This window comes from Pteropus medius, unplaced genomic scaffold, assembly GCF_902729225.1.
Source record: "Pteropus medius unplaced genomic scaffold, Ma_sr-lr_union100, whole genome shotgun sequence".
Classification (NCBI taxonomy): domain Eukaryota; kingdom Metazoa; phylum Chordata; class Mammalia; order Chiroptera; family Pteropodidae; genus Pteropus; species Pteropus medius.
In genome coordinates, this window is record NW_024345872.1 from 2,895,247 (window position 1) to 2,911,810 (window position 16,564).

At 38.6% G+C, this 16,564-nt stretch overlaps 1 protein-coding gene across 4 annotated transcripts in view; it reads right to left on the bottom strand.

Moving 5' to 3' along the window:
• Positions 1-2,322: 2,322 nt before the first annotated feature.
• AMOT (angiomotin) overlaps positions 2,323-16,564 on the bottom strand; it is a 53,852-nt gene continuing 39,610 nt past the window's right edge. For all 4 annotated transcript variants that reach the window (XM_039874762.1, XM_039874761.1, XM_039874763.1 and 1 more), the window contains 4 exons: positions 9,276-9,398; positions 8,261-8,493; positions 6,467-7,162; positions 2,323-6,108 (listed from right to left, as the gene is read on the bottom strand). In XM_039874762.1, coding sequence (XP_039730696.1) covers positions 6,011-6,108; positions 6,467-7,162; positions 8,261-8,493; positions 9,276-9,398 — 1,150 coding nt within the window. In that variant the 3' untranslated portion in view covers positions 2,323-6,010. The remainder of the gene's footprint in view (positions 6,109-6,466; positions 7,163-8,260; positions 8,494-9,275; positions 9,399-16,564) is intronic.

Sequence of the window (16,564 nt, forward strand, 5' to 3'; positions counted from 1 at the left end):
TCCTTTCATTTTGAGACAGGTTTCAGTTTAGAGCAGGAGTTGTGGAATCAAAACAAGAAGCTTTGTAAGTACCAAAGCACAAATGCGCTACCATTTTGTTTGGTTGGTAAGTTACGTATTTTGGTTCTGGGAATAGCACTTTAAATTTTTCATTAGTAAAAGTTTCATCTGTATGCATACTGAAATATTTATTGATGAAATGTTACGATGTCCGGGATGTGCTTCAAAATAATATAGGGTAGATAGGTAGAAGCAATAAATAAAGCAAGATTTACTATGTGTTGATAAGTTTATAATTGTTGAAGCCCAGCAATGAACACATGGAGATGCATTACAATAGTCTGCCTGTTTTCATTTATGTTTGGATTTTTCTTTAAACAAAAGTTTAAGAAACCATTTCATTTTTATAGATTTAGCTCATTGCATTGATTGGCACCTTTTTATATTCTTACTTTGTGAAGCTCTCTTATCCCCTCTCCATGAGGTCCACAGGGATAGATAGATATTTACCCCCATTTTACTGATAAACCTCTCTGATCTTGTTAAGGGACTTGTCCACTAGTAAACATTTGCTTAGCTGCTGATTTAGGACTACTGCATGTTCTTTGACTTCTGGACCAATAAGTTCTGCCACCTAATTGAGTGAATTTGTAAGTTTCCATTAAGTGGTTGTTAAAATTCAGGGTAAAATTCTGGGGCCTTTGATCTTGGAAACATAGTTTTCATTTGATCTGGGGTCTGACAAAATGAGATTGCTTTTGTACACCCTATTCCTTCTGCATGGAATGTTCTTTCTCTTCCCCTAGTTCACCAAATTAACGTCTACACATCCTTCAAAGCTCAACTTAGTCTCTCCACACATATTCTCTGCCACCCTAACAATTATTCTCTTCTTTACATTAGTTCTGTATCTTGTTCAAATTTTTTCCATGTCATATATCACAATTATAAATGTGTGTATGTGCATATGTGTGTGTAGCTTTCTTTCATAAACTAGAATTATGAACTATATTCTTTTTCAACCTAAAGGCAACATCTAATATGTGGTTATTCAACAACTCACACATGCCTGAAACCATTGATTGAGGCAACAGGCAAATGAAAAAACATAGGAGCCAAAATAAGTACCCTGGGCTTGGCCAGTTTGTGCATCTGAATAAGTACTCTGTTATATGGTATGAAATTCTGGCATTGTGGAGAACATTTTTCTTTTTGGAAACTAAAACCTGTCGCTCAGGGATCTTCACTCAAATACCAGAGTGATTGCCAATAAATGTTGAAAGTGTTCTAAGACAAAATCATTTATACTTGATTCCTCCAATGAAAACCTTCCTGCAGGATATGATGGAAGTGGAGAAGGTGGAAACCAGGATGCATTTGTTTCTGCAACTGTGTAACTCATAGACTGTGCAAATTATGTATTACAGTAGAAGGGAAGCTCATAGAAAGGAAGATGACATACTACACAGGTAATCAGATCAGTTATAATACTGGATAATATCTAGAAAGGCTCTTATGATTTAAAGGAACACTTGCTTATTCTCCTCATAAATGACTATATTTCTGAAAGAAATGCCTCACAAAACTTTGTAAGAAAGTATGGTTAACAATATCATTTTCATTGTCTTGAAAAAGAGGAGTGGGTTTTCACACATACAGTTTCCAAAGTACTCATCATAAGTATGGAAGGACTGTAGCCCAATTTAATTTTTAAAAAATAAAATTTAGAATGAATTTTATACACTCATCCCATTTATTTTGTAACACCTATCAAGCCAATTCCATTGTGAAACGTCATTTCCAAGCCTGTGGGTGTTTTATCCTCTTAGTAAGGTTGGGGCTCAGTGGTAAACAGGAGACACAGGAAAGGTAGTGTAAAGGCAGCTTTAACGTTTTCAGTGAAAAGAGCCAACTTGTTTGTGGTTTTGATTTGCTTTCAATAAGTTCCCTCAACCAAAACTGATGAATTGGCATAAGAACAAGAGTACAAAAGGAACATCAAGGGACTTTCCAAAATGCTAACAAAATGAAGAATTCTCTACTTCTGGTGGCCATTGTTTTATCCCTTGGAACCAGGAGATAAAAATATGCAAAGTTTTTCACACGTGCTGCCTGAATCTATAAAGGAACCAATTAGAGCATGAAACCAATGGTTTTATTTTAATACTTTATAATCATATTCCATACCTTAAGCAAATGCAAATTCTGCTGCATGCTGCCCTTGAAAGCTGATTTCACTGCACACTGAACTGAAAGTAATCACAGATACAGCACCAATAAAGCATCTGTTGGGTAAATACCAAGGTATTTTCCACACAGTACTGCATTTTAAAATAGCTAACTTTATTGTCAGTGAAAAAATAGGCACAGAGTGGATTCAAACCTGCTTAACTTTATTGGAACTAGCTCAGTTGATTACAGAATGGGGTCTTAATCATAATGGGGGCAATATATTTCAAATCAAAGGTGATTGTTCTCTAGCCATCTGCCAACTAAAGCTATCCACTTTACAAACACATGCCATTAATAACAAGGGAGGCCAGAAGGAGGTTTGATGGTTTCAGGTAACCTATCACTGCTACCAGAAAAATAATAAACTCCCGGACACTTGTCCTACTGATGATGGATGGCACTTAGAAAATTTATTTCCAAGGATCATGGCGGGCTGAAATTGGTGGCAATTAGCCCATAGCTGATGCCTTCCTTTGAAAACATGTTCAGTAAGAATGCACACATTTTAAGTAGCACATTACATATGTGAATGAGTAACTGAGATATAACAGGAAATTGTATGGCTAAAGGACAAGAGAATATAATTTATAAAACTTAGTGCATAGATATACACTTTAAGCTGCCACATTATTAGTATTTAGGCTCTTCATAAAAAGTAGTTTACACAATAAGTTTATTCATTTTCCAATTGTTGTATCCACCCAACTGTGTAACAAACTAAAACGAAAGTGATGGGTCTCTTAGTATGTTACCTATAGCAGATGATGACAGGTATTTCAGGCTTCTGCTATCCTGCCATCCTAAAGCTCAAAAGCAGCACTGAAAATAAATCCTTCATTAAAACAATAATAAGATACATGATTTTAAAAGAAAGCTCAAGCTACTTTTATTTAATAAAAAATTATTAATAAGAATTTTATACCAAGTAAATATTGTTCTAATGAAGTTTTTCTGTACATGGAACATTGGGATACAATTGACTTAGAAGGTCCCCCAGAGACCACTAGGCAGTACAAGTTAAGACAACAAGGTTACCCTCCTGTTCTGAGGTGCTAGTAAAATGCATAGGTAAGTGGGAGTCCAGAAAGATCCCCCAAATGTTACATCCACGCATTTGTAAAAAGGTGTCTAACTTGAGATTTGTCTCATAATCCTGAATTTTAAAAATGACACCTATTAGAGATCTTCCAAAAAGGCTTAATCTATCTTCTTTGTAAACATAATACACTGACATGGACTTCTTCCATCTCTTAGATGTACAATATTATTTTAACTAATTACCTGGGATTAAAAACTGAGCCAAAAGGGACTGTTTCTAGTGTGAGGGGTCAGAGATGTTGCAGAAAGTTCAAAATAGTACTTAGCCAAGAATTTCCCCCTTTCTCCCAAATACACAAGAGATGGCTGACACACAGGGTGGAATGCATGACATTTGTCACCTTACAGAATGTGATTAAAATCATGGCTCCCAGAGCTAGCAAAAATTCTGGCAATGTGTTATAACCATGAAAGGGGTAAATAAAATTTTTGTTTTTATTTATTTATTTGGATAGAAAGTAGGAGTCCTAAAGTTTACTACTTTACTACTGCTGCTTCTACTATTTGACTTTCTTTTCCTTATGACTAAAGGGTAGTATGAATGGGTAGTAACACAACTGCACTTTTAATTTCTATTTGGGATTCACTTGATAACTGAGGACTAATGTGTAAGATGATCATTTCACTATTGAAAATGTCAGGCTGGCTGAAAATCATATCGCCTTCCCTCTTGTCTCTTCCCTACTCATACATAAAACAATTCCTTTGGAAGATAATTAGGAATGAAACAAGAATACTGTTAAATAGGCCATTCCTATATTCATAGAGGAACCCTGTAGGATTATCCAAGACAACCAATATCATAGCAAGAGAAGAACTGAGGTTGATTTCTTAGGGGGGATGTTTCATGTAACTCTTAGGATCAGAAAAGGAAAACCTTGCAAAAGGCACTGCAGGAAAGGGAAAATAGGAATTCATAACCCTGGACAAACTACTCAATCCAGAGACATTTTCTAAAATACATAAGCTCTGGACTATGAAGATACCTTTTCTTAAAATGGGGCTTTTTGTATATAAGGGTATCTCAAAATAATCATGGTATTTGGCAGAGTGGAAAGCTGTGTTGAGTGCTCTTGAAAAAGTCACTTAACCTCTCCAGGTCTCAGATTCCTCATCACTAAAATGAGGGAGTAGAGCTATAGTATTGCTAAAGTTCCTTCTAGCCACTATATCTCATAATGTAACAAATCAGGCCTACTCTTCTATTAATCTGGTTTCTAACTAATACATCTCCAAGCCTCTACCCTCCCACCCTTATCTAATATCCCCACTCCCCTCACCTCCCCCCATACCCTTGAAACTGATAGTGACACTGTCTGTGGATCTGTCACCTTAATGAAGGGCAGAGAAGTAACATAGTGCAGGGACCTGTGGCAATAGGCAGCCTTTCTGTGTCCCTGGAGGCAGCCCTTAGGCAGTTTGGAGCCATGGCCTCCTTGATCCCTGCCCACATGCACATTTCCTGCTATTCTCTAAAATATTCCAAGATGAATTCACTAGCCATGAGAAGAGGTAGCTGAGGACACTGCTGCAGACCACCTCTCCCCTAAATGCAGCATAGTACTTTGGGCTTCTAATGCTATTCCCTTGGAGGTGATAGTCAAATATGCCTTTTATGACATAGGCTAAGAATTTGGGAAAATAAAGAGTTATTTCAAAGTAGTCACCAGAAATCCAAGGAGTTCAACACATCACCAAATACGTTTCCTCACTTTGAAAATGATTGGCAATTTAAAACTGGTGACATAGTCAGTGAATTTGTGGTAGAGAAGAAATAGACACTAAGCTGATTGGTCTCAGGCATGGCTGTTCATAACTAGTCACAGATCACAAAGGTCTGCACACAGTACCTCATGCAACAATCCATCAAGGCCTCTGATGTTCTAACTCCCTGAGAGAAAGAAAGTTTCTCTCCTAGCATCTGAAAGCAATATATTAATTATCCAAATGCAGAAATTACTCCAGAATATAGGTGTGTGTGTGTGTGTGTGTGCGCGCGCGCGCGCGCGTGTGTGTGTAAACCTCCATGAGGGAACGAAAAAATCCACTTCCAAAGCACCATTGAAATTAAGATAAACGCAATCTCCTGGCACAGGATAGCTGGAAAATTGGGAAGAAAAATTAGCTCCAGCATCCTTCCACACTCCAATACTCTCTACCTTTCCTCTGGCTTACATGGCTCCTAAAACTATTCCGTTTTGTGAGCCTGAGGCAAGAGTTCTCTCTCTGGATGCTGCCTAGAATGGAACTCTACACAACAGCACATGAGCAAATTCTCTCTGACTTTCCATTTCTGAACTACATGTTACGCGCTGTCTTCCAAACATAGTGTGCTCTTCAATAAAAAAAATGACCTGGAATATGGAAATGCTACACAAATTTAAGCACAGTAAAAACACTGACATATATCCAGCTGTTGTTAACAGTCCTAGTATTTGCATAAATCCATATAATAACCTTCCGAGCACATTCTGACTAATCTGTCTTTAGAGGTACTCTTTAAGTGTACCAAAATGGACTGGAGTTAATGTTATTACTTACGTACTATATTGTTTCAATAAAAAGTCCCTTTAAAAAACATTCCCCCAACCCTTGTCCTCACTCTCAAAATAAGAACAACAAAAGGGACACATGATTAAAAGCATTCTTGCTGATAAACTGCAGCTCTTGATTAAGCTGTTTAGATGAGATATTCCACCATCTCTGCATCAGGCTCTTGTCCCAAGATCTGAATGGCAGCTTTTCTTTCCAGAGTATTGGAGTGGAAAGCAAGACCATCTAAATAGAAATAAGGAGTTAGAAGACTTAGAGACAAGGAAAAAATGCAAATTTCTAGAAATAGATAACTTTAGAGCCCCTGTGAAGTCAATGGCTAACTGAAACTTGTTGCAGCCACCCCACCTTGTTCACCAGAGGATTTATTTACTTTTACTAGAAGAATGGCTTTGACTCCTCCAAGTTCCCATCCTGGTGTAGAAGTTGTTTACAAACTCTCTGCCCTTATCTATTCTGATTAATCCCCTTTAGAATATAAAAATCCTCTCTCCAATGACCAACTGTGCCCAAGTAGCAGGCACGGATAAACAATTTGTAATTGAGGGCAGAACAAAAAGCTACTGGTACAGAGAATTATTACCTGTCTTATCTGAATTACAGGTCAGACTTGGTGTAGACAAACGACGTGATCCAGGAGTGGCTGCCGGAGTTGCAAGAGACTCAGCAGGAGCCAAAGCTGGAGTTGGAGCTGGAGCTGGAGTAGCAGCCAAAGCTGGAGCTAGAGTTGGTGTCTGAGTCTGAGCTGGAGTAGAAGCCTGAGCCACTATTGGAGCCGGAGCTAGAACTGGAGCTGTAGTACCTGGAGCAACCTGAACAACTGCAGCAGCAGCAGCAGCAGCAGCAGCAGCAGCAGCAGCAGCAGGAGGAGGAGGAGCAACAGTAGCAGCAACAGCAGAGGCAGCATCTGTAATCTGAGCAGCAGTAGCTGGAGAAACCACAGCAGCAAGAGCAGTGACAGCAGTGGCAGCTGGAGCAGCAGCGGCGACAGCAACTGGAGCAGCAGCTACCATGGTGTTGGTGTTGGTGGCAGAGGTGGCAGTGTTGGTGGCAGCATTGGCAGTGATGGAAGCTGCAGTGGCAGCAGCAGCAACTGGAACAGGAACAGAGATTGTGGCAACAGCTGCAGTTTTGTTTGGTTCCATTCCCCGTTCAGTTTGGGTGCTGCAGTCTCGGCTGCCTGTCTTAGAGTGAGCTGAGAGCAGGGGAGTTGAGGGTGGCACAGGTGAGGGCGTGGAAGGAACAGACTCTGCATGGTAGTCTCCACCCAGGAGAATACCTACAAAGGAAAGGGAAAGAGGTTAGGAAACTATAGGTTACTCAAATACTGCCATCTCATTACCTCTACTTATTTGTAGGAGGTTCAGGAGAAATATGAATGGGCCTAAATTATTTACTTTGCCCTCCAGCAAACCCAGGAATCAGTTTGTCAGGGACCTCCCATCATGGTTAAAATTTTCTTTCAGACTTGGCAGATCCCTTTTGATCCTCATTCTCCAACCCCCAATACATCATATTAAACCTTTAAGTTTCCTGGATACGTGTTTGGATTTATTTTTTCCAATGGTGATTTATTTCCACCGAGCTGTCAGAATGCTTCTACTCGATTCCACTTTTAACCAACACCATCTGTTACCAGACAGCTGCAAAGGACTGGTGGAAGAAGTCTGTGTTCACAGATGGGTGTGATAATAATTGTTTGATCTAAGGTTCTAACCCTGACCATGGTCCCTAAAATGCCTACCCTAACCAAAGGACACTACAAGTGTCAGAAAACGAAGAAAGATATTAGAAACAACAAAAAGAGCTAAAATTTAAAAATATAGCTTGTTTCTTAAGGCTCTAATAATGTGCCTCGTGGTATCCGCAATACATCTGGGGTTTCAATTAGAGGGGAAGGAATGGACAGGAATGAAATAAAAAAGTACATTTTGTTCTCATCTCCAAACATTCTGGTAGCAAAAACCTGCCACCCAGCTCCATTCGGCTTAACGAGAACTCTGAGTCTTCCAACTTCATGGGAGAAAAGAACATAGAAAAGGCTAGAATTTTGAAATTTTAAATGACATGAAGGCCACATGGGCTTTGGACACAGACAAAAGGTCACATACAGTAAAATCTGAGAATATTTTAGAGGAAACAAGTTATTTTCATTCTCACCCAAATAAAACTCCAGGATTTTTCTAAGGTCATGACTTCAACCAGTGTTTTTTCAGTGAGACTTCACAGTATAGAGGAGCTCCTGATATGTAGCTAGCCTCTCAGGAGGACAAAAACAACCTGCTATATCTTCCTCTCTAGAATCTGGACCATCACTCCTTTTCCTTGCCTCATGGACATGTATCTAAGTCAGGGCTCTCTTTAAATATGTCATTACCTAGGCTCCCCTTCCAGCTCTTGTCATCCCGCTTCTCTTCCACGATAGGGGTGCCAGTCAGGGTAGAAGAGTGGGAGAGCAAGCCTGATCCAGCATTGGAAATGGACATCAGAGACTTTGCTGGCCGCATGGATGACAGCTGCTCCGTCTTATTTGGCTCCTTCCGAGAACGTTGCTGGAGTACTTTGATCATGGCATCCTTCTCAATGATCTGGGCATGGAGGGTCTTAATCCTAGAAACCAAAGACAAAGAACATATAAATACTTTGTTGCCACCTCCATGTTCTGGTCTCACTGCCTACATGGACTTGAGTTTCCATCATCTTTTTTGACTAGGGGGTAGTCTAGTTATTTCTAAGTTGTCAGACAAGGGACACTGGGCTACCTTAAAAAAAATTCCTTTTCTTCACACTCAAATGGATGGAGTAGAGCACCTAGGAATTGTTTCTTAAGCTTTAGTAAGCCAAAGTAAAATATCAGTGAAAAGAAAGATCATATATGAGAGTAAACCAATGTAGTGGGTGCTGTAGTGAAGAATCTGAGTCAATAGAAATGATGTAGTCAGTAGGAAGAAGGAAGCCTCTATGAATGGACCACTACCTTCTGGTAATAAGTAAATGAGCACTGAGTTTATAAGAGACATGAGGAGCTGCATGAGTGAATGTTCTCTTACTGAGCACTCTGCTGTATAACAGGGTTGAGATGCAGTGTTACAAATAATACCCTAGAGTACAAATATCAATGGTTCAGTTCTGCCAGAGGGCAGATAGAAAGCAATTACCAAGACCAATGGGGAAAGCGCATAACTTGGAATTCCACAGTGAGTGGAAATGATCAAGGTAAAGGTCACTGCAGCTCAAATCCTAAGTAACAGGCTGGCAGGGGTGCAGGGGTGGGTGGAAGTTACATTATCAGGTTTCCCAACGGAGAATGAAGATGCTTGCCCTCCCCTACTGACATAACTGATTTCCAAACCAACTTCTCAGATCCACCAGGGTCCAGATCAACATTTTACCTGCCCTCCATGTCAAGGCAACGCTTGTTGGCCATCAAGATTTCTTCCTCCTCCTTCTGAATGCGAGCTTCTAGACCTGTGTCATAGCTAGTGTTAGGAGAGTGGCTGATGACTGTTGTGTCCCTGGGAAGAAAAATGGCAGTAATATTAATGGGAGAGCAGCAAAATCAATGAATCCTATCTCCCTCCTAAGCCAAATGTATTGTTGGGAAAGCCCTAAGTTAAAATTAAACTCATTAGGAATGGTTGGTTTCTGGGTGACTTACTGATAAGAGCCTCTAAGATAGGAAAGTTCAGCTTTCAGAGCAAGAAGAGATTACTGGCATGGATGTAGCTGCAAAAGTCAGTGACGTATTCTATGAGAGGTGCACAGGCTTGTTTTCAGAAGTAAACATATATCCACTCCAAACCTTCTGGTTTTTAGATCATGGCCAGGCAATAGAAAGATACTTATATTTCTACTTTATATTATTTATATTACTTATAATATATTATACATTTCCACTTTATTCTCATGACGGTCATGAAATGGAAAAAGCTAGACCTTGAATTAAGTCAGAGAACGTACCAAATAGCTATTTGCTACAGATGATTAGCAATAACTACACCTGAGTGCTAGAAACAAACTATAGATAGGTCAACAGGTAGGGCACATGAGCTGAGTGAGAAACAGGGCCTTTGAGTCAGTGCCAAGTGATTCCTATCTAACATATATCTGAAAAAGTCTACTGCCAAACCACTGAATCTTCTCCAAATAAGTGACTGTTCTTTTGCCAGAGTCCAAACTACATGAGGGACCATCGTGTTCCATCTTAAAGTGTCTCAGGCCATTGACTCAAAGACTAATTAATAAGAATGAAAGTGTGTGTGTGTGTGTGTGTGTGTGTAGAGAGAGAGAGAGAGAGAGAGAAGAAAGGAAAAAAGGGGAAAAAGAAGAGGGTATAGTTTATGGGCAAGGCTGATGTCTAAGCAGCACTAGTCAAAGACATGAGAATCCTTAATCCTGTTGATAAATGAAATCATGCATCTTTCTTTAATTACAATAAGTGGTGGAGATAAAAGAGGAAGCAAATGAAGAAAGCTGTATCTTATTTGAGTAACTTGAAGGGAAACAAAAATGATTAGGAAGGATATCAATATAATTATATTGCTCTTAAAGGAAATCAGACAATAAGCTGGGAAAACAATGAACCGGCACTCTTCATTATATTTCCTATGAGAACAAGGATCTGTAAGAGATCTCCAGGCATATTTTCTGCTGGTAGCAAGCTGTGTTCTCTTAGCTTAGAGATTGTAACCAGTGTAGATGAGAGTAAAGTGACAGTGGAACAAAGAGGCCAAAAGTTGATATTAAAGTTGAGAAATTTTGGTATGCTTCTGCAAAAATACTATCCCCCCAAATGCTTGCACCTTATATGCAAGGCTAAAGCAATTTATTTGAATAGTGAAATAACTGGAGAACAAGAAGAGCAAGGACTACAGTGGCTCTCATCATTTGCTAAATTCAAAATATTTTAACATCTCAGAATTCTATACTTGTTCTAATGCAGTTCAGTTGCTTGTAGTCCTACTGGAAATGGCCCCTGTGTTCCAAAGTACCCAAGAGGAAGTGCCATTGTGTAGTGTTGAGAGCACAGCTCTGACTATAGACCACCCAGCTTTCCCAAGTACACTGCCACTAACGAACTCTATGAGCTCAAGAAGTCAGTTAACTGTTCTAAGCCTCAGTTTCTTTATATGCAAAATGGAAATAATAATTGTGTCTATATCTCATGATGTTTTTAGGAGCTAAAATTAAAGTATGCATGTAAAACATATAGTGCCAGACACAGGATTAGAGATACACAGTAAAAACACTTGACAAAGGTATTATTAGGGGGCGGGAAACATTGCTAGGAGAGAACAACATTCAAGAGAGTATGACCTGAAAGAATTCCAGCTCTTGGTATAATCCTGGAGGCAATTCCTGCCGTACGGAGTTCCAATGTGATGACTGAGGGCTTCAGGGCCAGGCTTCTCTAAAAAGTGCACGGTATCTATGGACACTGGGGACTTGAACATATGGTTTATCACAGAGGAAGCTAGTGCTGCTTACTGCTACTTTCATTGCATAAAATACCATTTGAGGAGCTCAGGGCCCTGCCAGTTAATTGATATGTACACTGTGAACTCCTCAGGAATGGAGCCTGAAAATGTAAGCCACTTAGTGAATTCCTATAGAACTGCCAGGATGGCCTGCAACATCAATTTTCCTTCTAGAAGACTTGGGCTACTATGCCAATGACTTATGCAAAAGCAAGCAAGCAGCATTTGAAGGAGCAACATGACCTGCTAACTTTCAATACTGTGAGATGATCTTTAAGCACATCAACAGAGAGATGTTGGGCTTGAAAACACAACCTGCAAACCTCAAATCCTCTATCCCTTAATTTGACATCTTCCATCTCAAATTCTTAAGTAAGCAATTTCTGGCAACTATCCCTCTGGTCATCTTTTCTCTCCTTCCTTTCTCTGACAAAGTTATCCCCCATCACATTACTTACTCTGTTTTCTAGAATGTCACCTATGACCTCCTAATTAAAACATATAGTGGCCTTTTAAACTTCAAGTCCATCTTTTCATATCGATATCATCCTTTTGCTTATTTAATATGTGAACTCAAACATGAGTAGAACTCTGGGTTTAAAGTTACTGGGAGGCTGGAGAGGGGCTAGACATGGATAAGACTAGTCCCTGACTACAAGAAACTTGTTAGGGGAAGTAGAAATGTAAATATTTAATGGTTACAGAAATGAGTTTGAACTTTACTCCAATATGAATTGAAAATTATTAGAGCTTTTTGAGGGGAATGAAATGATCCCAGCTGTGTGTTACAAAGAGAGCATTATCACTTGCCAAAATGTATGGAGGGATCAGAGAAACCATGTACTAGAATCCGGCAGATCAGTCAGAAAGGTTATATCATAATAATCCTAGCAAGAGACAATGAAAACATAAACCAGTGAGGTGGTAAGGGTAATGGAAACAGACTATAGAAGGCAGACTACTAGAACTTGGAGACTATTTAAATGTGTGTGTTAGGGAGAGGGAAGAATGAGAACTTCTTTTGTTTCTAATTCAAATGACTAGAAAAGATAGCATACTGCTAATTTTCTGAGATATGAAACCATGAAGAGATTTTGTTCAAAAAACAGTATGATGGGTTTTGAGTGTAGGTATATTGGAATTAAAATGTCTTATGAATAGCCATATGACAATATCTAACAAGTTCTTGAAAATTCTAACTTTAATCTTGGAGATGTCAGAGTTATTATTTGAAGGTATAGTACAGAACGAGATAACTAAGAATGCAGAATGAGAAGAAACAGGATGGAAACTGAGAAAGGCTTACAATGAAGGAAAAGATAGACACGTGAAATGTATATAACAAAATTCTACCTCCTGCTTTCCCCTTCTTCCTTCTTTTCCAGATTTACTTTGCCCAAAATAAAAATAAAACATTGCGAATTCTGAGAAAGATAGCAATCTGATTTAATAAATGTAAAACTCATAAATTACTGGTTAATCAGATGTTTTATCTTTTTATCCTTTTGCTGATCTTCCAAAATAAATTCACCATTTGTGAGCTAAAACTAAAACTCTGCACTGACAAATCATTTCTTCTGAGATTGAACTCCTATTCGGTAATAATTTTCCTCATCTATATTAGGCATCTAGAGAGGAATCTCTAGGGATACAATAGAGAGTTATAATATAGGTCTTATTATTGTGATTATTTATAATATTTCTAAATGACTAAACAATAAGCCTCAAATATTAACTCTTGAAGAGGTAACAATCCCTATTTCATCATCTTTGAAATCATCATATCAGAGAGGTAGCGAAGTACAATGATTAAAGTGTCAGACATGTAGATTTAAATCCCAGTTCTTCCACCTCTTAGCAGTTGTGTGTGATCTTGGGCAAACTAACCTGTGCCTCAGTTTCCTTATCTGTAGAGTAGATAATAGTATTTATCTCAAAGAATTATCATGAGGATGAGCAATAATTGTAAAGTGCTTAGAAGAATACCTTATACGGTAAACACTATATGTGATTTCTTGCATGGACATCTTTCCTTTTGACATGAGGTGTTTCACAGAAGCAAAGTGCTAGAAGGGATATAAATAGATCACCTAATATGTCTTTTCACCTAAGGAAAGATAGTCGTCTATTCTTATATCAAAAATCTGTATTTTATTATTCACAAAGGCCAAATGTTGGGAACAGTCCAAATATCCATTGTCAAGTGAATGGATAAATATCTGCAGTAAATCGTACCATAGAATACTACTCAGCAATAAAAAAGAAATAAGCCATTGATATATGCATCAACTTGGATGAATCTCAAAATAATTATGCTGAATGAAAGAAGTCAAACAAAAAGAGTACATACTATATGACTCCTTTAATATGACATTCTAGAAAAGGCAAAATTATGACAAAAAGCAAATTAGTTGTTGTCTGAGGTCAGGCATGAGGAAGAAATCAAGTTAAAGGGGTACAAAGACCCTTTATAATGTGTCTGCTATCTTGACTGTGGTGCTGGCTACATAACTTTACACAATTACTAATAGTCATCAAACCATGCACCTAAAATAGGTGATTTTAACTACATAAATAATCCCATGTCGAGAAAAAAAAAACTACAGCTACCATTGATACCATCCAAACAACATGTCCTAATTGTGTAATCTGTTATTTACCTATGAGTTATTACATTGGGAATATATTAAATGTGAGATACCAGCAGAAAACATAGAAACCAAGAAGGCCATTAAAATGGGGTACCAGATTTAAGAATTTCAATTATAGAGTTATAAATCATCTCTTTCCTTCTTTCTTTATTCCTTTCCTCTCCCTTGCTTTTTTTTTTTTTTTCATTCTTTCCTTTCTAACTTACTCCAATATATGTTAGGTACTTTCCATCTTGAGTACATAAAAATTATTTTGGAAGAAAACAGAAGACTGTATAAAGCTACCACAAAAAGAGACAAAGAGTAGAACCTTGGTCAATACATATATTTAGGGCTGAGTGAAATCATTAAACAGAAAAGGAATAGCAGGAGATGTTGGAGGAGAGGGCAGAAGAGCCCATAGTTTTTGAAATAAAGTTTTCTGAATGTCACTTTCCAAATTTAAAATCTCATAAATAAAAAAAAAAAAAGTGGAGAAGAAAACCAATTTCCATGGCAGAGAGTTGAGAGATACTATCTTTGGAAATGTAGTATAGTTCCAGAAATAAAAGGGTATGAAGGAATCACCTAGTCCAACTCTCTCTTTTTATAGGAATTTGAATATATCTCTCAATTTCTCCCATGGGTTGCATGCAAAAGGCACATGGTCCAGATACAAAACATTTGCCCAAGGAACTGTCTTGAGGAGTACCCATTAGGAGGAAACTGGCTGCTTTTATTATCATATTAAATTATAATTACTGAAAACAATGATTACATGGAAACTTTCTATCTGGGGATTTAATGGAATTTGATTTAAATTAAATCTATCTTTCTGTTTTGTTTGTTTGCTCATTTTGTTCTTTGGCTTCCACACATAAGTGAAATCGTATGGTATTTGTCTTTCTCTGTGTGACTTATTTCACTTAGCATAATACTCTCTAGGTCCATTTATGTTGTTGCAAATGGTAAGATTTCATTCTTCGTATGGCCAAGTAATATTCCTTTGTATATATTATCATAGTTTCTTCATCCATTCATCTACAGATGGGCACTTAGGCTGCTTCCATATCTTGTCTATTATAAATAATGCTTCAATAAACATAGGGGTGCATATATCTTTTCATATTAGTGTTTTGAATGTCTTCGGATAAATACCCAGAAGTTGAATTGCGAGGTCATAAAGTAGTTCTATTTTTAATTTACAGAGAAAAAAAAAACTGAGGGTTGCCAGATGGGAGGGTTTTGTGGAGCTGGGTGGAAAAGGTGAAGGGATTAAGAAGAACAAATTGGTAGTTACAAAGTAGTCATAGGGATGTAAACTACGGCATAGGGAATATAGTCAATAATATTATAACTATATATAGTGCCAGATGGGTATTAGACTAAGCGGTCACCTTAAAATTGTATAAATGTTTAACACATGGCCTTGCTGCCCACTGTGTATTTTTTTTTTATACAAACTAATATAAAATAATACTGAATGTCGAATGTAATTTAAAAATTTAAAAATTAATTAAATCTACCTTTTGGGAGTCAACAGATCCTAGAAAGAAATCCATTTGCAAGGGTGTTCCCCCAATACTCAAAACTTTCCAGGAAGAGAGTGACATCAGAAGCATGGAGGAGTGAGGGATCTCCCTGATCTCTGTCTTGGAATTACAAGCTGAATACCTACAACCCAACAAATAACACCCAACCTGCACACAAGCACGTCTGAGAGATCTGTGCACCAAAGCATCTGAAGGTGGGCGAATTGCATGAGAAAGGGAGGTGGAAAGGGATTGAAGAACAAAGTCAAGTGCTGCAGAATGCAGCCTCAGAGCTCCCTGCAGGGTGAGGGAATTATATGGTGGTTGTTTAACTCCTTGAAGCCCCATACTTTCCTGTCTGAGGTATCAGCATATTGCATGCAGGAGAGTCCAGTGATGAGGGCAGAGAGCAGGGCAGAAATAGAATGCAGAGGGGCGACATCTGTGTCTTAACGACCACAATTGCTAGGCAGAAAGCTGAGTCATGGAGCCTAGCCACCTCTCCCCACCATCTCAGAGCAGGCCCTCTCCCCTGATACCCTTCCAGAGCTAGCACCAAGCCCCAAGGGAATCTGCAGCAACCAAAGGTGAAACACACACCGCAGCCAGTCCCAGTGACAGGGGCAGAGATATAGAAGCAAGGCAGCTGAAGCTTGAGCGCCAGCATTATTGGAAGGGAAAAAGCCACACACACTGCAGAATTGTCCCAATCCACCCTACCTCTACCTAGTCACGCTGATTCAGAAGGAAGCAGCGGAGTATTGCATCTGACTGTTAGGGCAGTACTGGGAATTCAGGGCATTTTCAGAGTCTTTGATCACCCATCACTCTTCACATTCTCCCATGGGGTTGGAGTCCTGGGACCGAGGTGACCTGATCACAGAGGTTACACACACCTCCTCAGAGAATAAAGGGATTTTTTTTTCAACCTCAAAGCATAGATACAGGAAACGGGCAGTGCAGCAGGCTTGGGTGTCACCTACTGGAAATAAAAAGAAATCCCTCTTATCAACCTGCTAAAGAGAGATCATTATATAATAAA